The sequence below is a fragment of the Magnolia sinica genome, chromosome 2 (genome assembly GCF_029962835.1).
Source record: "Magnolia sinica isolate HGM2019 chromosome 2, MsV1, whole genome shotgun sequence".
In the NCBI taxonomy this organism is placed as follows: Eukaryota; Viridiplantae; Streptophyta; class Magnoliopsida; order Magnoliales; family Magnoliaceae; genus Magnolia; species Magnolia sinica.
This window is the reverse complement of record NC_080574.1, coordinates 55,044,233-55,067,532: the sequence shown is the minus strand read 5'-3', so window position 1 is coordinate 55,067,532 and position 23,300 is coordinate 55,044,233. Positions and strand designations below refer to the sequence as shown.

Here is a 23,300-nt window from a genome sequence, read left to right as displayed (position 1 = left end):
AAAATGACTTTAGATAGGTAATCCTAGCCTTCCAATCAATGAAAAGGGAAGTGGATGTTTCATATTGACATAATTGATTAAGACCCCCTCCATGCGGGTCCCACCAACTTTAATTGTACATCCCTTTCAAAAAATCAGCATGATCCAGTGTTTTTAAGGTGAGATTTGGAGAATCCTTAGTGGACAATGGAGTGAAATTCTATAAAATTAAAATTAAAATTAAAAATTAAGTCCGTAATAAAATAAGGTGCCAGTGAAAAGCGTGGTATAGGCATGGACCGACACTGAAAATAAATCTCTACATAAAATGACCATATTTGCCTTTTCAATGTGGGTCCACACCTGTACAGCCGCACGTAAAGGTGCCTTTACACTATCATGGTCTATATGTGGGTTTAACATCTAATCCGTCAATTGCTATGATGTTTTTGAGTGGCTTATATTAATTTAATTTTTTCCTGTATCTTGTAATCATAGTGTGGAGCATTTGTTCGGTGGATTGAATGTCAGACATATACCTAGTGGGCCCCACAAATCTCAATTCACCACTTTTAAAAGGAAAGACTAAAATGGAAAATCTTTTAGCATTGCAATGCCCATCATCCACCAAACACCCGAATAATGAGGCTTTTGGAATGCTAGGCATGCTACTAATTCCTAGAATCCAAACAACCCATTAAAACCATGTGTTCCCAAAACAAACGCGTGATAAGAGGGAGAAAAAAAAAACATGCGGCCCGTTCCGCATGCACCTTTACACCGAGCACACGTGCCAGCAAGCGTGTGGGGCATCCAGCTAGTGCATTAGTGGGGCATACCATGTCCTTAGGGGCGCGGCTTCGGTGGATCCCTGACCGTAGAGCTCACCCGTGACGTATACGTTATAAACAGTGTTCAAATTATCTCCGATATTATCGAAATATCCCCGATATTATCTTTATCTTCAGCTCAGCGATACCGATAACGCTAGTAGTATAAAAAATTCCAGGTATTAGCCATGTATCGTTAAGTATCGCCAATGTATCAATATCGCTAATGTCATCACCAATATTTTCAACTATGTAAATTTTAGGTGTCGCTTGTACTGCCAATGCATCAATATTCCCAATGTATCACCAATATTTTCAACTATGTAAATTCTATGTAATACTTGTATAATAAGTATATTGATGATATTGTAATAATATCGCCAATGTATTGATATCACAAAATTTTGTTTATTAGAAAAAAACTATTTCATTTTTTTTTCACAAGCACATGGTTGTATGTAGTGTTCAATTTGTCGTTGATAATATTAATTATATCTCGATATTATCAATATTACAACAAGTGCGATATTCAGACCACAATCCTTCGTTTCCTTTCCAATTGTTGATGATTTCTTAGTGAAATATCATGTGTTATTGATATTTTGCAATATCGATGGATGTTTGGACGGAGGGTTGGATGGTTAAATAGGCCAGATGGGATGATTGGACTGATTTCTTACTACAACACGTGCTTTTAAGGCCCCATTAAATGCAAATTTGTTATGTATGCATTCTTTTTATAAATTTTCTAAAAATGCAAATATATACATTTTAACATCTCCTGAAGTTTCGCAGAAAATTCCACTGATTTTTCCCATGTTTCCCAGCATTTCAGGTTATCAGCGATATTATTAGTGATATCGATATTGTTTCCGTATCCCTAGCTAGTGAAACTTGTAATGATACCGATACTTCGAACACTGGTGATAATATTCATGTCATCCATCAGTTTTGAAAACTCATTTTATGGTATAATCACAAAAATGAAGCAAATCCAAATCTCAGGTCGACCATAATACAGGAGACATTGGTAATCGATCATTAAAAACTTCCCATGGGCCACACAATAGTTTTAGATCAAGCTGATATATGTATGGTCTCTTCATCAAGGTCGTTCAGACCTTATCAACAGGTTGGATGGAAAATAAACATTCTCGTGGCCTCATGAAGTTTTTAATGGTGGTGATTCAATCACGGCTACTTCTTATGGTATGGTCCACCTAAGATTTGGATCTACTTCATTTTTGGGACCATGCCCGAGCTATCAAAATGGACGGACTGTGCATGTAAGGCACATACATCAAAACGGGCCCCACAACATTCAACGTTGGGCATGTTGGGACTCGTAAAAGCATAGAGAGAGGAATCCAACAAAGTAATCAAAATTGCACAAGTAAATCTAAAAGAGAACACTCCAAATTTATGTGGAAAAACACTAGTGGGAAAAAACCATGGCACAGAGAGATGATGCACTATGAATAATAAAGTTATAAGAAATTAAACCTTATCAATTCAAAACTAAAAAAGAAAAACCCTAGATTTTTCTCTCTCCAAAACCCTCTCAAACCCTTTTCCTAATCCCGATTACACCCATATATTTAAGATAAAACGAAAATATAAATAATCATGCAAAACCACAAAACTGCACAATCCATCAACTTGTTGATTCGATTGGTTGAGACGCATCGATCAATCAGTTCGACCTGTTAACCAGAGTTTTCTACCCATCGAAAACTCCAAAATTAGTCCAGAGAGTTTTGTCAAAAAAAAAAACAGAATACTTTCAATATCCTTCAACCTATCGGTCAAACTGTCAACCAGTCGATGGCCCCTGTTTTAGCATAGATTTGAGGCATCCAAGTTTCGAAAATCTCCACTGTGCCTCTAATCTTCATGTTACAACACGCCACGTCGATCTTCTTAGTTCGTCTCCATCATATCTCCACAATCATCACTTCTTATGCACACTCTGTCTTCACTCTTATCTTCGTCAGTGTCAAGACATAGTTCTGCGTACCTCGAATATATCGAATTAGCCATTTCATTGCCTCCCAGTGTTGTTTGCTAGGGTTAGACATGTATCTGCCAACAACACCCCCCGCATGTGAAATATCCAGTCTTGTACAAATCATAGCATACATCAAACTACTAACCGCACTTGAATAAGGCACACGAGACAAAACCTACTTTTCTTCATCAATTTTGGGACCCTGCTCAGGAGAAAGCCGAAAATGAGCCGCGTGGAGAATGCTAACTAACTTTGCCTTGTTTGTCCATACTTCACCAATACCTTTTCAAGGTATTTAGTCTAAGATAACTATAGCCTATTCTTCTTTCTGTATCTATGTAGGAAAATGCCGAGAACCCTCTTTGCAGGCCCCAGATCTTTTATTTCAAATGTCCCTGAGAGTTAGGTCTTCATTATGTCGATCTCAAACATGCTATGACTAGTGATAAGCATGTTATAAATATACAATACCAAGATAATGAACTTCTCACCACTCAGTATGTTTAAATAGACGCAATCTTCATACTCACTCCTGGCAAACCTCTGACTCATTATAAAAGAATCAAATTTCTTATACCACCGCCTATGCAACTATTTCAGGTCGTACAACGACATCTACAACCTTCAAACCTTATTCTATTTCAAATCCTTCTAATTGTTTCATATAAATCTGCTCTTTCAATTCCTCATCCAGGAAAGTAGTCTTCAGTCCATCTATTCCAACTTGAGATTATCTTGGGCAACCAGTACCAATATGAATCTAATAGATACTTGTTTCACAGCAGGCGTAAAGATTTCAGTAAAGTTGACACATTTTCTTTAAACATATCATTTTGCTACCAACATTGCCTTATACCTATCATATTTTTTTCCTAAAGATTAACTTACACCCAATCGCTTTACAACCTATGGGAAGTTCCACCAACTCTCGCTTCTCATTCTTATACAAGGAATCCGTCTCGTCATGCATCGCCGCTTCTCACTTTTCGGTATTTACATTATCAATAGCCTCCTGAAAAATAAATGGATCCCCCTTATCCATAATGAGAGCAAATGCAATATTCGAGTCATCCTTATATATCGCCGGTAACTTACGATCCATTAGTGAATTTTTTTCTCATAGTTAGCTTCTCCACCTACTCCTGTGCATCTATCTGCCTCAATATTAACCTGTGTCTCATCTTTGCCTATCTGAACGTCCACAACCAACTTTTCCGCTTGCTTGTGCTCCTCCTTATAGAACAAGGATCCCTTATCGAATTTGACGTCAAGACTAATGATGATTTTTCGTGTGACCGGGTCATATATCATGTACCCCTTCACACCATCAACTGATGGTACGTGTGAGTAAGCATCGCAACTAAATACTCGCAACCCTAAGTAATCTACCTACTGATCACTTCACACTTCCTCTAAAATTTTACAATCAATAGTCATAGAAGGGGATCGATTCAGCAAGTACCAAACAGTGTTAACGGCCTCAGTCCACCCAACTTAGCATTACTATCATGCAACGGGCCCTCTCCACGAGAGTCTGATTCATTCACTTAGTCACACCATTCTGCTCTGGTGTGTGACGCACTATGTTGTCCCTTATGATCCCTTCATCTTTTAAAAAATATGATTGAATTCCCCATAAATGAATTCTTCATTATTATCTGTCCTTAGCACTTTCACATTTCGCCTTAACTGTTTTTCCATCATCGTCTTCCATTGTTTGAAGTTGATGAAAACTTCGAATTTAATTTTCAGAAAATAAACTCACACTTTCCTAAAATAGTCGTCAATGAACATAACGAAATATGACGACCCTCCACCAGAAACTACGGGCGACGGCCCCCATACATCAGAATGCATATAATCCAGAACCTTCTTACAAATATGTTTCTCATACTTAAAAGTTAACATTGACTGTTTACCATATATATAATACTCGCATATAGTAAAATCAATACTTTTAAAAATTGGAATCAAACCACGATCAAAAAATACCTTCATGCCCTACTTGCTCATGTGGCCTAGGTGCGTATGCTGCCACATATATGCATACGTGAAATCCACTAAAGACGTTACAGCTCCAACCGATGAAGTGCTTGCGATCAACCTGTAAAGGTTATTATTCATCTGTGCTTTCATGACTACACCTTGAATACACGATCAAACCCTATGAATTTGCACTCAAATGCCTCGAGTGCACCTGGAGATATTATACTCTTCCTCAACTCAGGAACGTGTCTCACATCCGTCAAAATATGTTTCATGCCATCAAACATCTTCATGCGTACCAATCCAACACCAACCACATTACAGACATTGTCGTTACCCATAAACACATGGCCACAATCGCACTCACTATAGTTGGTGAACCAACTCTTATTACGAATCATCTAATACAAAACTCTTATATCCAAAATTCATTCATCGTCGAAATACCCAAATTTTTATATGGTGAGGACGTCATTGGATTCCGCAGTGTTAACCTCTCTGGAAGAACCATTTGATTTCTCCTTCCTAGACTTACGATTCTGACAATCCTTCTTCATGTGTCCTGTTATGCCACAACTCCAGCACTTCAACTTGTCATTGCCATTGCCATTGCCATTGCTATTATATTTAAATCTCAATTGCAAAGATCATCTATCCCGCTCAGAATTCCTTCCCATTGTAATCAGCACATCTGTACAAGCACCCACATTACCACTTTTCTTTTTCATCGCATTTGAGTAAAGAGCTGAGATAACAGTCTCAACACCAATAATCATCTTACCGGTGCACAAAGAGACTTTGAATGACTCATATGATTCTCGAAGAAAATTCAACAGAATACAAGCTTGATCTCTATTCTTTATCGCCTCATCCATATCCAACAATCTACAAATAAACCTACTGAAGTTATTAATGTGGATCTCAACTTCAACCCCCATATCTACATTCATATTGAAAAACTGAAGCTCCAAATACAAACGCTTTTCAAAAGACTTCTTCGCATAAATATTCTCTAACTTCGCTCATGTATCAGGCGCAATCTTCTCTCTCATAATATTGTAGAAGACTTCATTCGTTAGACACAGCTAGATTGAGATATTGGCTTTTTTATCTAACTTGTTCCACTCTTCTTCTTTCATAGTTTCTTGTCACTTTCCAAGGAGTATGTCTTCCAATCATTTCTGAACTAGAAGGCCCTTTATCTTCACCTTCCATAGTTTAAAAAAAAATTTCAGGAATATTTCTCTACATCAAACTTCATGTTAGATGCCATAAATACCTTGTTTTCATATTCGATCTGCTTCCCAGCATTATCTCTAATACCACTTGTTAGGACTCGCGAAAGCACACAGAGATGAATCAAAAAAAGTAATCACAATCACACAAGCAAATCCAATAGATAATACTCTGAAATTACATGAAAAAAACCACGGCACAAAGTGATGATGCACTATGAATAACAAAGTTACAATATATGAAACCTTACCAATTCAAAGCTCCAAGAGAAAAACCCTAGCCTTTTCTCTCTCTAAAACCCTCTCTAACCCTTAAGCATGTCTAGCCATCTCCCTAGTTCCAATTACACCCATATATTTAAGATAAAACGGAAATAGAAATAAATCACACAAAACCGCAAAACTATGCAATCTGTTGACCTATCAATTCGACCGGTCAAGACACGTCGATCAACCAGAGTTTTCGACAAACTCTAAAAACATTCTAAAGAGTTTTGCCCAAAAAACAAAATATTTTCAATATCCTTCCACCTATCATCCAGTCGATGGCCCCTGGTTTAACATAGATTTGAGGGTTCCAATTTTCAACAAAACATGAACGCCGCTTGCCAACACCAACCAGCTAGTTAGTATCAAAGTTTTGTGGGCCGACCATGATGCATATGTGCTTTATCCATGCCTTTATCCATTTTGCAAGCTCATTTTATAGCATGAGCCAAAGGCAATTCCAAAGTTCTAGTGAACCACACCACGGAAACAAGGGGATTAAACGCTTATGGTTAAAAACTTCTCGGGGCATATAAGTTTTGGATAAAGATGATATCTATGTTTTCACTTCATTCAAGTGTGTATGTATGACCTTATGAATAGGTTGGATGACAAATAAATATTGTTGTGAGCCCTAGAAAGGTTTCAACAGTGGTGCATTTGAGCCTTGGATATGCTTCAATTTTGGGCCCATACCCTAAAATGATCTGCCAAAATGGATGGAAGGCTGGATAAAACACATACATCATGGTGGGGCCCATAAAGCTTTGACACCAGCTGGCTGGTGTTGGGGCCACCAGCCAAATCGTGTCCATTGGGCAAACGCGTATTGCGTGCTGCCCCGCCCGTCTCCAGCTAGGAGCGGGTAGGAGCTTTGAGTGACCACCGTGGTGTATGGGATTTACCCACACCGTCAATCCATTTTTCTGTACCATTTCAGGATATAATCCCAAAACTGAGGCAAATCCAAGACGCAGGTGGACCACACAATAGGGATTAAACTCTTACCGTTGAAAACTTATAGGGGGCCACAGAAATTTGGGATCGAGCTGATATTTGTGTTTTCTCTTCATCCAGGTCTACGTAACTTTATAAATAGTTTGGATGGCAAATAAATATCAAGGTGGGCCCTAGAAAAGTTTCAACGGTAAGAATCCTCAATTTTACTTTATAAATAGTTTGGATGGCAAATAAATATCAAGGTGGGCCCTAGAAAAGTTTCAACGGTAAGAATCCTCAATTTTGTGGCCTATAAGGAAAAATGAATTGAATAGACAGTGTGGATAAAACACATACATCACGGTGGCCACTTAAAGCTCCTGCCCCTTCACTGGGGGAGACGGGCGGCTGAAGGACGCAATCCCCGTTCCCGTTGGGCATACGAAGAAATAGGAATATTCACAAGGACGCGGATTTCCCGCCAAAACCTTTTGTACGAAGTTTCTGCGTTGGAAACATAGATGGGCAGACCGTGATGTTTGTGAGAAATCTATCCTGTCCGTCCATTTTGTGAGCTCATTTTGGGATTTGAAACAAAAAATATATATATATTTTAAAAATGAGAAGGATCCAAGACTCAAGTGTGCATTGAGACAAAAAATGAGAAGTATCCAAGACTCAAGTAGGCTGCACTAAAAGAAAAGGTAGGTAGGGAAATTACTACCGTTGAAACCTCCCGGGATCATTCCTACTGATATGAACTGAAAACCCAAATATTATCCTGATTCAAAACTTCTGTGGCCCCACGAGTATTTCAACAGTAGACATTCAATCCTCATGTTTTCGTCCCACTTCAGTATTGGATCCAGCTCATTTTTTGGCCCATATCCTAAAATGATCTCAAAAAACGGATGGACAGGGTGGATTTCTTACAAACATCGCGAGTCCGTCCAATCCCACCATGCATGGATCATTACTCAGGGATCTCTCAAATCAGAATTCCCAATAATCAAATAATATAAGAATTTTCAATTTAATTTAAACCTGTATCTCTCATCTTAGCCATTGATCTACATAGGCCACAAACTGGAAGTTCAAAATTGCCTCCTATCAAAGATTCTCGAGGCATATCCATCCATTGCTGTACACAACAGGCCACAAATTTAGAAAGCAGGCATCACCCACCATGAGACATGGGCCCAGATTAGGTGTAACCCGAGCATCACCCAATAAGGTGCAGGGCATTACTGTGATGTATGTATTTTATATCCACGCCGTCTATCCATTTTTCTAGATCATTTCAAGACATGAACCCAAAAATGAAATAGAACCAAATCTCAGGTGATCCATTCCATAGGAAACAGTGGTGATTGACCATTAAAGACTTCTCGTAGGCCATAAAAATTTTGGATCAAGCTGATATTTGTTTCCCCTTCATCCAGGTTCATGTGACCTTATAAAACAGTTCATGATGTCAACCAAACATAAAGGTAGGCCTATGAAATTTTTAATGGTGGGGGCATTTAATCACCACTGTTTTCTATATTATGGTCCACCTGAGATTTGGATCTGCATCATTTTTCTGCACATGACCTAATATGATCTAGCAAAATGGATGGCCAGTGTGCATGTAAAATAAACACATCACGCTGGGCCCCACGTTAAGGTCCGCACCTAATCCGCTCCCCTGTTTTTCAACCTGACCCATCCATCAGAAGAATGGGTCTTGGTGGAATTATTTAGTCATGGTGCATCAGAATGTATGCACCAACGTCTCAATCCTTTCCAGTTGGGCCCATGGGTCATTGATCCAAACCGTTGATCCTATTAAGACATACCACAAATGGTGAATGACCCAAGATTCTTCAAACTTAGAAAATTCCAGACTTCCAATCTTGGGCATTTTATCTGAACCACTGCTATGTTTTTTCTACAAACCTTCCGTTCATTGGCCAGTAATACAAGGTTGGGACCACAAATCCCATCCATCCCTCCCCCCCGCCCAACGGTCTGGATCATGGAACTATAATCCTCATGTGAACAGAATGGTACATCATGATACTGTTCATGTGGGGACCTTAAAATTCCTCTGCAGCGAATGATTACGGTCATTGAATAGTATTCTTGTACTGTGTACATAGCTAAGACATATATCTAGACCATGGATCTGATGGGTCCACCTTCAATTATTCATACCCAAAACTATCTCAAATGGCACAACCCTAACCCTTAAATCAGCATAAAAAATATTCAGTTAATCTCAGAAGCGGATTGCGTACTGAGTAAACTGTGGGGTCCACTGTGATTTCTGTATTTTATCCACTCCATCCATCCATTTTAACAGATAATTTTAGGGCTTGAGACAAAAACTGAAGCACATCTAAAGCTCAAGTGGATCACACCACATGAAACAGTGTGAATTGAAGTCTACCATTGAAAAAATCTTAGGGGCCACAGAAGTTTTGGATCAAGTTGATATTTATGTTTTCCCTTCATCCATGTCTGATTGATCTTATGAACAGGTCGGATGACAAATAAACGTCGCTGTGGGCCCTAGGAAGGTTTCACTTGTGGAATTCATTATTCCCACTGTTTCCGGTAGTATGGTCCATTTGACCTTTGGATATGCTTCAATTTTAGGTTCAAGCCCTAAAATGAGATGGAAAAACAGATGGACAGTATGGATAAACCACATACATTCATGGTGGGCCCAACGGAGTTTACTAGTACACAATCCGATTTTGTTAATCTTGCTTGCCCATCAGAAAGATAATTCCGATAAGGAAAAGAAAAAGAAAAACACCAGCAATCCACAATCAACAAAAAAAGTTCAAAGATGGGTCCATCCATCCATCATGAGTGAGGCCCATCAGGTCAATGGATGGTCTAGCTCAACAAACATGGGCCCCACAGGAACAAAGTCACGCCTCAACCTCAACTGTACTATTCATATTTCTCTGTAATTCCTTGCAACTAATTGCATGCGGGAGTAAGATGCAGTAATGTGTATGTTTTAGGGAATGTGTTTGTTTGCACGAAGGAGTAAAATGCAGTAATGTTTGTGTTTTAGGGAATGTGTTTGTGTACCTAATCAAGCATGTGTACTGTGTATATGTTGTTCTTCCTTTCCTTTTGTATTAGCCATTCATTTCTGTGTGAGATGAAGGGCCAGCTCTTGCAACTTCCTTGGGCTGCACCAGCTTCAGTCTCTCCTTGTACTCCTGCATCTCCCTCTTGTATCTCTCCTTGTCCTTCAATCCACGGTCCTGATAGATCTGCAACCAAAAATGAGATGAATTGAATACTTAAATCCAATGTTTTAAATAGCAGCCGCGTGTTGTAAAGCGTTCAGCCCTATGTAGTGTGTAGCGTAAGCTACATGATACTTCTATTTTTTAATTTAAAATTATAATAAATAGTAAGAAAAAATAGGAAAATGCCTAAAAGATTATTCATTTGAAATTTTTTTCAAGCATGCTCAAATAAGTTATTAATTATCATATATCAAAAGCCAATCCATATATAAACAAAATCAAATCATTATCACATCAACAACTTTCTACGTAAACCACTTTAATTAATAATATTTAATTGAAACCGCAGGTCACAAGTACTAAGAGAAATTAAAATCCCACAGGTTGAGATTATTAAGTACCAAAAAAAAAAAATTACAATTATTATCTATAAACAAAACAGTGTATGCTTCCACGCTACCTACACCATGCATACACTACAACCCTTGTAGTGTACGTTATAGGGGATTCACGCTACTTGTTAACACTATATAGCGTCGTAGCTACGTTAGGCTACGCTACAAACGCAATTTAAAATACTGCTTAAATCTTCTTTGACTAACGCAGTGTGTGCTTGATGTGGCGCACATATGTGATGATCCAAATTGCAACTTTCTAAGTAAACCACTTTAATTAATCATATTTAATTGAAACCACAAGTCACAAGTACTAAAAGAAATTAAAATCCCACAAGTTGAGATTATTAATTACCAAAAAATAATAATTTACAATTATTATCTATATATATATAAGAGCATAGCGTATGATACATACGCTATGCGAATGCTACCACACTACCTACGCCACCACGCATACACTCCGACCCTTGTAGTGTACGCTATAGGGGATTTAAGCTACTTGCCAACGCTACATAGCGCTGTAGCTACATTATGCTACAGTACAAACGCTATTTAAAATACTGCTTAAATCTTCTTTGACCAACATAGTCTGTGCCTGATGTGGCGCACATATGTGATGATCCAAACTGTCATGCTCATGGGCCACATTTTGGATGGATCATAGCGCAAAAATTACACTGATCACATGACATTAACCATCTCAGTGGGCCTCTTGAATTTGATCCCTAATTGTTATTTGTAATTGTCAGACCGGTAGCCATGAATTGGAAGGTTAGGATAGTCCACTCAATGTGATTTTGAGCTATGATCCGCCAACTAATGGGACCGACATGCAGGTTGGCAACATTTCTGGACAATCTGAAGAGCAAGGAATGTATAACTAAAGTATACCTATTCATCTTCCTATATAAACAAATAAGTTATTAATCGTTTGAAATTTTTTTCAAGCATACTCAAATTAGTTATTAATTATCATTTATCAACAGCCAATCCATATATAAACAAAATCGAATTATTATCACATCAACAACTTTCTAAGTAAACCACTTTAATTAATAATAATTGAAACCACAAGTCACAGTACTAAAAGAAATTAAAATCCCTCAAGTTGAGATTATCAAGTAGAAAAAAAAAATACAATTATTATCTATAATAAAAAATAAAAAAAGCATGGTGTATGCTACCAAGCTACCTATGCCACGCATACACTACGACCCTTGTAGTGTACGCTATGGGAGATTTACGCTATTTGCTAATACTACGTAGCACCGTAGCTACGTTATGCTATACTACAAAAGCTATTTAAAATACTGCTTAAATCTTCTTTGACCAACGTAGTCTGTGCCTGATGTGGCACACGTATCTGATAATCCAAACTGTCATGCTCATGGGCCACATTTTGGATGGATCATAGCGCAAAAATTACACTGATCACATGACATTAACCATCTCAGTGGTCATTGAATTTTGACCCCTAATTGTTATTTGTAATTGTCAGACTGGTAGCCATGAATTGGAAGGTTAGGATAGTCCACTCAATGTGATTTTGAGCTATGATTCGTCAACTAATGGGACCGACATGCAGGTTGGAAACATTCCTGGACAATCTTAAGAGAGAGGAATGTATAACTAAAGTACACCTATTCATCTTCCTACACAAAATATTTGTATGATAATCCACTTTTTTATTATTGTTCTCCCGTCAAATGCAATATTTTTATTATTGATATTCACATTAGGAATGGAACATGAAATTCCTTTTATTTTTCTAATTCTATTCCACAAAGGAAGAATTAACTCTCTCCTCTTTATTTTATAGGGGGTTCTTGACTACTGATCATCAATAGGGGTAGGATAAAAGTCTAGAGAAATTAAAAATAAAAGGGTAATTATCCAAAAACTTTTAACTTTGACTGTGATGAACTAAAGTTTGCTACGAATAATTGAGGCCTAGTGCTTTTAATGCGTGTATTAAATTCATTTGAAACAATTAGGGCAGGAACCACCTTTTTGGGAATAAGAGTCCATAAGAAAACAAGCTGATGCAACAAAGAGAGCCAAACACAAAAGATTTACGTGGTTTGGCTTTGTGCCTTAGTCCACGGATGAGGAAAACACATTCTCAAAAGGATTACAACCCTAAAAAAAATTATAGCCCCAAAAAACCAGAAAATAATTTTTTTGTGTAACCCTAGTTCAACCCAACAAATAGTATTTATACCCCATACATGGAAATACCCAAAATACTAAAGTATACCTATTCATCCTCCTAGAAAAGATATTTGTATGATAATCTGCTTCTTTTTTTTTTTTATTGTTCTCCCGTCAAATGCAATATTTTTATTATTGATATTCACATAAGGAATGGAACATGAAATTCCTTTTATTTTTCTAATTCAATTCCACAAAGGAAGAATTCACTCTCTCCTATTTATTTTATAGGGGGTTCTTGATTACTGATCATCAATAGGGGTAGGATTAAAAGTCTAGAGAAAATAAAAATAAAAAAAGCAATTATCTGAAAACTGCCAATTCTGCCTATAGAACTTATGCTACCCAGAAAAAAAAAAAAAAAATCTTTTGACTTTGACTGTGAAGAACTAAAGTTCGCTACGAATAATTGAGGCTTAGTGCTTTTAATGCGTGTATTTAATTTATTTGAAGCAATTAGAGCAGGAACCACCTTTTTGGGAATAAGAATCCGTAAGAAAACAAGCTGATGCAACAAAGAGAGCCATACACAAAAAACACGAGATTTACATGGTTCGGCTTTGTGCCTTAAGTCCATGGATGAGGAAAACACATTCTCAAAAGGATTACAAACTTAAAAAAAATTATAGCCCCAAAAAACCACAAAATATTTTTTTTTTGTGTAACCCTAATTCAACCCAACAAATAGTATTTATACCCCATACATGGAAATACCTAAAATACTAAAGTATACCTATTCATCTTCCTAGACAAAATATTTGTATGATAATCTGCTTTTTTTATTATTGTTCTCCCGTCAAATGCAATAGTTTTATTATCGATATTCACGTAAGGAATGGAACATGAAATTCCTTTTATTTTTCTAATTCTATTCCACAAAGGAAGAATTCACTCTCCTCTTTATTTCATAGGGGGCTCTTTATTACTGATCATCAATAGGGGTAGGATAAAAGCCTAGAGAAAATAAAAGTTAAAAAGTAGTTATCCGAAAACTTCCAATTTTGCCTATAGAACTTATGTTACCCAAAATTAAAAAACCTTTCGACTTTGACTGCAAAGAACTAAAGTTCGCTACGAATAATTGAGGCCTAGTGCTTTTAATGCATGTATTTAATTTATTTGGAGCAATTAGGGCACAAAAATGATGCAACAAAGAGAGCCAAACACAAGGGACTTACATGGTTCGGCTATGTGCCCAGTCCACGGCTGAGGAAAACATATATTCTCAAAAGGATTACAACCTCCTAAAAATTATAGCCCCAAAAAAAAACCAAAAAATATTTTTTTGTGTAACCCTAATTCGACCCAATAAATAGAATTTATACCCCATACATGGAAATACCCAAAATACCCTATTTTGGCCGGGTCTCATACAATTCAGGTTGGGAGCGCTGCCCCTGAAACCCCGCTAGGGTGCAAAGGCACCCCAGACCCTACGTAGAGGGCAAGCCCCCATTGAGGCCATATCTGTAATTTTCTCTGCTCCATTCCTCAAAGTACATGACATCTATCACAGACAGAGTCAAAAAGCAATACCAAGAATATTTTTCAGAGAACATATTTAATAATCTTTACAGAGATAGTTCACTAACAAAGGGATAAGTAATTTAACTCATTCGCATACAAATCATAATCTCTGGAATTGATATTATCAAGGGGACTTTGCTTCTGCTAATTCTAATTGAGGAGTGATATCATATCAGACTATTTTCGACATCATATTGCATTGTGGGAATACGATAATCCCTTCCATGAATTATTACAACCCGCTGATTCACACTTTACCAAGATCTTCAGTTTCTTTTCCGAAGCCGGAAATGGGAAGCCTTAATACTATGGGAATTTGAGGGATTTTCTATTAAATGACGTGAGATTCTGCATAGACAAGGAAAACAAAATTAATTATGTACCATTTGGACATTTGGACGTGATTTAGTGACTTGTGGTGGATGAAGCTACTATGTGACTGCTCAGTCTGTCCATGCACTTGAGACCATGAATTGGAAGGTTAGGATAGCCCAGTCCGTTTGATTTTTGAGCTACAATCCATCCACTAATGGGCCCAATATGCATGTACATGACATTCATTGATGACAAGTAGACATGATTTACTGAATTGGCGGACCCACACACCCTTCTCCAACAATTGCTACTCACCATCCTCTCTTCTTGGGAGAGCTTGTTCCAGGATTCTCCAATCATTTTACTGAACTCTCTTTCTCGCTGTGGGTATAAGAGTTTGAGCTTGGAATGTTTCTCGGCAAAGAAGAAATTGTAGGCGCTCCGATTGGGTTTTGGATGCGCTGGGTCCCGCCTTCTCCCCCCTCTCTTCCTCCTCCGATGAAGGCGTGGTGCGGCCAAAGGATCAACAGCATCACCTGGGATTCCCAAAGAGGTAGAAGCGCCGGTAGCCGGCAAGTGATAGAGCACTCCATGGAGGATCTCTGAACCCAATTTCACAGTCACAAAGTAGCCATTGTCGAATTTACCATCAATCTTTCCCGTCACGGGACTATTCAAAGGCGCTGCACACAAGAAGACTAGATGTGTGAGAAATGGAAAAGTAGGCCAAGTTGATGAAGATACTTACTCAAACAAAAAACCATTATTTCTTGGATTGATTCCCACCTGACTCGCCGAGTTTCAAAATTTCATAAGTGGGGACCCTTGGTTTAGTGATCTAAACTGTGATATATGATTGGACCCACTTTAGATGGCTCATAAACATACAGATGAAGCAGCACATCAGTAAACTCAAGCCCTGGTGTCCCCTCTAGTAATAGTGTCCTTATTCAACTGAAACAGGTCTAAATTTCCATGGATAGGATCTTTCAACTCGAGAGATGCCAACATGCTCAGATCATCCTTGGTAGGACCTACCATGTGAACAGTTTAGATCATTAATCCATGGGCCCTATTTGTACAAACAGAAAACATGGCCATACTGCTAGAGGACCCCACTCAACCATTGTGATTGTATAAGAGCCTTGCTAAGCCCACACATGTGCAATAAATCTAACATGTGGACCAGATTTATTTTTGGTAAAAACATGTAGAAGGTTGTACCAATCTGATGGATGGATTGGATCTCACACCTATGTGCCATGCTGGCACATGGGTAGCATGTAAATTCACTTTATTGCACAAGCGTGAGCACCTAGCAAAGCTCACTGCATAATACCTTGAGATGAAACTGGATGGGTCAACTCAGGCTGAGACACAAGCTGCCCGAGACACAAGCCAAGTAGCCTTGATCGGCTGTTTTGACAGGGTCCTCTCAGTGAATCAAAAATTCCATCATGGGTTTTAATTGGGAGGTGGATATCCTTCAATCATGGTAAGCAATCCCACAAGGGTAGGGCATGATAGACAAGCAGACCGCATTTTTGCGGTGGATAGAGCAACATCGAGGTCGCAACAACCTAATGGATGGATTGGATCTCACGCCTATGTGCCATGATGGCACACGGGGGGTGTAAATTCGCTTTTATCGCACGAGTGTGTGCCTAGCAAGGCTCATTGTATGGTACCTTGAGATGAAACTAGATAGGTCAACTTGGACCAAGACACGAGCCAAGTAGCCTCAATTGGCTTTTTTGACAAGGTCGACTCAATGAGTCACAGATTCCACCATGTGTAGAGTTGGGCACAGGACGACTTGACTCGGCAGACTTGACTCGTCTGATTCATTCAGACCCGACTCGATTCAAACCGAGTGGATGAGTCGATCCGAACCGAGTAGACTTTGTCCAATCCGAACTCAAACCAAGTCGAGTTCAAGTCATCCAGTAACTCAACTCGACTCGACCCAACCTGAAATCCATCTCGGTACTGACTCGACTCAATCTGAAACCCGACACACACACACACACACACACACACATATGGAAGAAAAGAAAAGAAAAGAAAAAAAACAAAAAACAAAAACAAATCGACGGGTGCATCTAGGTTTTGGGTTGTGATTTCAGCCTGTGGTTATCTGTTGCACCCGACCTGACTCGGTACATGTGACCAGGTCGGACTCGGTCCGGATTAGTCAGGCCAAACCCAGACTCGGATTGGGTCGGGCATGCTGAACTCGGTACCGAGTCGGGTCGAATTCGGGTCAGGTCTATCTCAAAACCAGATCGAGTCAAGTCAGCCCTAACTCGGTCCGACTCAACTCGATGCCCAGCTCTAAATTCATCTGTTTTAATTGTGAGGTGGATATCCTTCGATCACGGTAAGCCATTCCATCCGCGCAAGGTAGAGCATTATAGACAAGCAAATTGCACTTTTGTGGTGGATTGAGCAACATATAGCATAAGCAAGCATGAGCCTAACAACAGAGTAGTTTTACAATTAAAATATGGGAATGTGTGATATCATGACCGTTGCATAGTGGGCCATGATGATGCATGAGAATGGTCGCAGCCAGTCATGGTACCCAGTCAAGTCGTGTTCAGTTGGCTGCACAAGTAGGGCATGGCAACTAACTCGATGGATGCAGTAGGCATGCATATGTTGTGCCATGGCAGCTCACGTAAGTAACCATACACACTGCACTCTCCCCACGTGCGTGCAAGATAAGGGCCATTCATCAGTGGGCCCCATGTATCCCAGATGTGGACAATTGGTAGTTTTTTTTCCAACCATCCATTTCTCCCATGCTCATTAGTCCTCCTGATGGTCAGACATGCCTGACTATTGGAACACGGTGGAGCCCACAAGATGAACAAGATCCGACCCATGTGATGTATGTCAGCATGTGTAAAGGAGTATGATTCAGATGCTTGTGTTCGTCATTTTGAGTGATTTTGATTGCAAGATCATTGTGCTTGTGTATTCATGCACCACATGTGAATTTTACTAGTGGGAATAATCACATGCATCACATAGGTTTGAGCTGTGTAGGGCTGACGTGTGTGGAATCCAAACCATACATCTGGTGCATCTTCTCATGGTCACCATACATCCCAAGAATCATCCCTATCAAAACTTAAGTGGGACACACACAAAGCAATGTACAATCATGACTAACACCTGTATAATCAATCACTTTCTATGGCCCACCTAAATTTAGGAATGGCTTGAATCAGGTGTCTCACATCAATGTGCAGCAGGCGGCACATGACAACTGAGTTGGATGACATATAAACAACACTGGACCCCACATTCCATTTCCAACTTCCATGCTGGGTCCCCCTTGTTCCCTTTGATGTGGCCGACTTGAGTTATGGATTAGGATGGATTGTGGGATCTAGGCCTTACAATGGGAGACACCTCTAATGGAGGGGTTGGATGGCATTCGCACGTCATCTTAGGGTTATTATACAATGATCAGCCTAACGTTTGCACAAGCTTTCAGTCATTCAAACCGCTGACTGATAGCATCGATAGGGATGGGCCCATGCACCAAAAATTGGACTGTTGAGAAAGAATCCACAAGAAGTAATCCTCATTCAAGGAGTTGCGGTGCATGGTCCATCTACGGTCAGATTCATCATTCCAACAACTTGGATCAACCAACCATCGGCCACGATCCTACAAACTTAGCCGATTTACTGTGCAAACCATGTCCCCCAGCATCGCATACTACCTCATGATCTTAACCATCATTTTCCTCCTTGAATCCGGACAACCGTCCATTTGATATTTACATGCAGTGGGGACTCGGACTGCGGAGTGTCACCATCGTTTCTGTGTTTACCTGGAAAAACTATGTGGGCCCACTATGATGTATGATTGGCTACTCCCCCTGACACCAGCTCCGTGGCTGGTGGTCGGTGCTCTGTGGGCCCCACCATGATGTATGATTGGCTACTCCCCCTGACACCAGCTCCGTGGCTGGTGTTTGGTGCTCTGTGGGCCCCACCATGATGTATGTGTTTCATCCATTCCGTTCATTCATTTTTACAGATCATTTTATTGCTTGCTCCCAAAAATGAAGGGATATAAATCTCATGTGGACCACACCACATGAAAACAATAGTGATTGGATATCAACCATTAAAATCCTCCTAAGGCCCACTATACTGTTTATTTGACATCCAATCTGTTGATTAGGTCATACAGGCCTAGATGAAGAGAAAAAACAAATATCAACTTGATCCAAAACTTTTATGCCCCCAAAATGTTTTTAATGGTTGACCCTCATTTAACATTGTTTCCTGTAATGTGGTCCACTTGAGATTTGGATATACCTAATTTTTGGTAAAATATCTTTAAAAACAGATGGATGGCATGGATGAAACACATACATCATGGTGGGGCCCACATAGCACCGACCACCAGCCATATGGCCGGTGTCAGGGGGAGTAGCCAATCCGTTCCCTGCATTTATCCTCTCCGTTCATCCATTTTGCCGGATCATTTTAGAGGAGGAGCCCAAAAATGAGGCAGATCCAAAGTTCAATTGGAGCACACCACATAGAGCAGTGGTGATAATGACGCCCACCGTGGAAACCTTCTTAGGACCCCACATCTTTATTTCCAATCCAACCTGTTTATAAGATCAGGTAGACATGGCTGAAGGGAAAACTCAAATACCAGTGTCGTCCACCTGAGCTTTTTGGATCTGCACATACATTGTGGTGGGCCCACAGAGTTTTGCCACGTAAACATAGAACCGACGTGGGTGCTCTGATCTACATTATGTCATCCGAGTCCATGCACCAGATGATGTCATCGCTCCCATCTTCGGACCCTCACTGTGGGGTCCACCTTGATGTATGTGACTACATCAACGCCGTCCATCTGTATTGAAAACCCATTTTAGGGCACCATAAATAAATAAAATGAAGCAGACCCAAATCTCAGATGGACCATATTACAGGAAACAGTAGTAATCGACTATTAAAAACTTCATGTGGGCCATAAAATCTTCGGATCAAGATGATATTTGTGTGGTCTTCGTGACCTTATCAACAGGTTGGATAGCATATAAACATTCTAGCGGACTCCATCCATGAAGTTTTTAACGGTGGGGATTCAATCACGACTCTTTCCTGTTATGTTGTCCACCTAAGATTTGCGCATGCTTCATTTTTGGGATCATGTTTCGAATATTTGGACGGTGTGGATTTAAGGCACATATATCACTGTGGGGCCCCATAGTCAGGGGTCCCTCCTACCTCGGTGGATCCGGAGTCTCGACGAATCCGCTCCCTGCGCATGCATGCCACGTGTAAAGTGGCGAGACACCACAACTTAAAAAGGTGGCGAACTATCACCCAGTTTGGTAGCCTGCGGTTTCCATTGGCGGAACTGTCAGGGGCCAACAGCTATACTGGGGTTCAAAACCGACCGGGTCAGGACCGTATCCACCCGCGACTCGACCGAGTCAGGCTGGACTCACCGAATTTCTAGCAAAGGGAAACTCACCTCCGATTTGGGAAATTGAAAAGGCTCTTTTTCTCTGCCGCTGCTGTATCGAGTCAGAAGCAGATTCGATTACATTTGTGTTCGCAGGTTTGCATGGCGGACTCTTCACTGCATTCGTCACTGCAAAAATCCACAAAATAAAATAATAATAATTTTTTTTAAATGAAAAACTTTAAATAAAATAAAATAAAAGTAGAAGTTATCAAGTCCAACTAGTTGGCCCCCAAGCTACGGTCCATCCAGCCCAAAACTTCTAAACTTTCGTACGCAAACAACATCCAACCGTCCAATAGGTTGGGCCCACCATGATGATTGCCTCATGTAAAAATCATTCACATGCGCTAGTTAAGTTGACCCAACTTGTATTTTACTAGTTATCAAAGGATAGATATTGTTTTCCATGGTATGGCCCACCAGATGAGTATATGAGGCTGATTTTTGCATTGATTCGTCCTCATGGTAGTGTCAAACTATTTGAAGGATTGGATTTCTCATGCATATGAGAAGTTGGAAGTTATCCGGTGGGTGTACCATAACTAGTCATCCAACCGATTGAACTTGAGACCTCAAATAAAATAGAGAAATCTACATTATTATTTAAAAATAAATAAAAATAAAAATGATATTACCAGCTGGAGGGATTAATGGGCCTTGCAATCTAAAGAAGTAAACCTGCTCGTAATGGTGAAGTAAGCTAATGTAGTATTTTCTCAACACAAATGATGCACTTGTTGTAGTTGGCGGGAACTTAAATACTGCAATCACATCTCTCCATTTCTTCTCCCCAAGAACCTACCCCATCATCATCACCACCCATTTTTTTAGAATAAAAAAATAAAATAAAATAACACCCATTTATTTAAATATCACCCATTCCAATCCCCATCAACTAATCCATTAAAAAAAACAAAACCAAACAAATACACCCACATTTCATATACATAGAAGAAAGAGAGAGAACGCACCTTTTCAAAGCCACCTCTTTTAGTCACCTCTCCATATAAAAGATGCAAATCAAGCTCTTTCCCTCCAATAATAGGAATCCTTCAAAGAATACAATCCACAGCCATTTGGGTTTTTTTGTTATTTCCAAAAAATATACAATAATAATAATAGAAAAGAATTAAAAAGTACACATGGGTTTTTTTTTAAGACATGAAATGTAAATAAATAAATAAATAAATAATCATAACATACATGAATCTTGTTCCAAGGGTAGAATGAAAACGTCTTAGAGTGTCCATGAAAACTCCAGGCTTGTTCATAACCTCTTCATGTAAGGCAAGGGGCGCAGGATAAACCTTCTCCTCCACCACCCCTACACCCATTTCCCTCCTTTTCTTCTCTCCCTCTACTCCCAACATCAAAAAATAATTTAAAAAAGAGCTTATGAGTTGGGTGGCCTGAAAATCAAAAGAAAAATGTGAGAGAATTAAACTTTAATATAAAAAAATGAACGAGAGAGATCTTAATGAAAACAACACCAACCAAAGGGTAAAAATGGAATATTTGAATATATGGTAGGCTAAGACAAGGAGGGTGGACGCGTGGAGTGTAACGGCTAATATAATATTTTGGACTTTTTCATATGGTTTGATGGTTGGATTTTTAATTCTACGGCGGGGGTTATTATTACCACCTCCTCGAAAGCCTTTACAGTAGCTTTTTCATGTACACCTCCGGACGATGACGTACGATACACGTGCATCTGGCCCTTTAGATGTTCCATGTTTTTGGGTACAATCTGAACGGTCCAGATCATTTGGGGTAAGTTGAGAGTCAGGAGAATTGGATGATTCGGATGTTACATTTGGGGCTGCAGAATGTCTACTTTCAACAGGCATATGTCTATCTGTCGGGTTCACCTTTTCTCGAGCAGTCTCACTCTTCCGATGTGCTTCTTGGGACTCGAATGTCTAGCAAGGGAGCGGATTAGGTCAGACCCCAGATGCACCCAAATGGGACAGCCCTTACCGTAGGGTCCACCTTGATGTATGTATTTTGTATCGATCACGTTCATCCGTTTATTTTCAGATCATTTTAGGGCATTATACCACAAATGAAGCAGATCCACTTATCCGATGGACCGTACCATATGAAACAGTGGTGATTGAACGCTCTACCATTAAAACCTTCTTTGGGCGTACTTTAATGTTTAAGTAGTGTTTATTTACTATCCAATCGGTTGATAAGGTCACATATGCCTGGATGAAGGAAGAAACAAATATCAACCTGGTACAAAACTTTCGTAGCCTATTAACGGTTAATCACAACTCTTTCCTTTGTTATGGTCCAAATGATAATTGAATCTATTTCAGTTTTAGGATAATTCCTTAAAATTATCTAGAAAAACGGATTAACAGTGTGGATACAGACTGCATGCATCACGGTGGGCCCCATGGTAAGGGCTGCACCGTCTTGGGTTAGTCTGGGTCTCACTTAATCGCTCCCGTCTAGCAACACCAGTTTTACGCAGCGCGTAAAACACTAAAGCTCTGTGGGGCCCACCACATTGTATATGTATATCTGCTCCGTCCATCATTTGATAAACCTTACTTAAACATTGCATGGAGTTTTATACTGATACAAGACTCCCTTGGATCACACAAATGGGAACAGTGCAAATTGCTCCTAAATTCTGAATTCACGCGGTGTGGCCTGCCTGAGTTTTGGATCATAATAAATTTTTTTTTTCACTTCTTCCTAGGGATTTACACCCGATTAACGGGTTTGATTAAAGATATGCACCATCGTAGCCCCACAATCGAATCTATGGTTGGAATTCCATCCCCTTTGCTCTCTATTTCATATCCAACAAGAGTAACGTATCT

At 39.5% G+C, this 23,300-nt stretch overlaps 1 protein-coding gene across 3 annotated transcripts; it reads right to left on the bottom strand.

The window, feature by feature from the left end:
* Nucleotides 1-10,172: 10,172 nt before the first annotated feature.
* Nucleotides 10,173-22,067, bottom strand: LOC131237120 (high mobility group B protein 9). Of its 3 annotated transcripts, none has more exons than XM_058234775.1 (7): nucleotides 21,958-22,067; nucleotides 21,667-21,872; nucleotides 21,435-21,513; nucleotides 21,099-21,261; nucleotides 20,470-20,589; nucleotides 15,265-15,632; nucleotides 10,173-10,519 (listed from the first exon to the last, which is right to left on the bottom strand). In XM_058234775.1, the coding sequence occupies exons 2-7, from the start codon at nucleotides 21,831-21,833 to the stop codon at nucleotides 10,382-10,384; spliced, it is 1,035 nt and encodes a 344-aa protein (XP_058090758.1). In that variant the 5' UTR covers nucleotides 21,834-21,872; nucleotides 21,958-22,067; the 3' UTR covers nucleotides 10,173-10,381. The 3 variants fall into 3 exon arrangements, with proteins under 3 accessions (XP_058090758.1, XP_058090760.1, XP_058090759.1); XM_058234777.1 differs by having other exon boundaries at nucleotides 21,667-21,820; nucleotides 21,958-22,039; XM_058234776.1 differs by lacking the exon at nucleotides 21,958-22,067 and having other exon boundaries at nucleotides 21,667-21,905.
* Nucleotides 22,068-23,300: the final 1,233 nt, after the last annotated feature.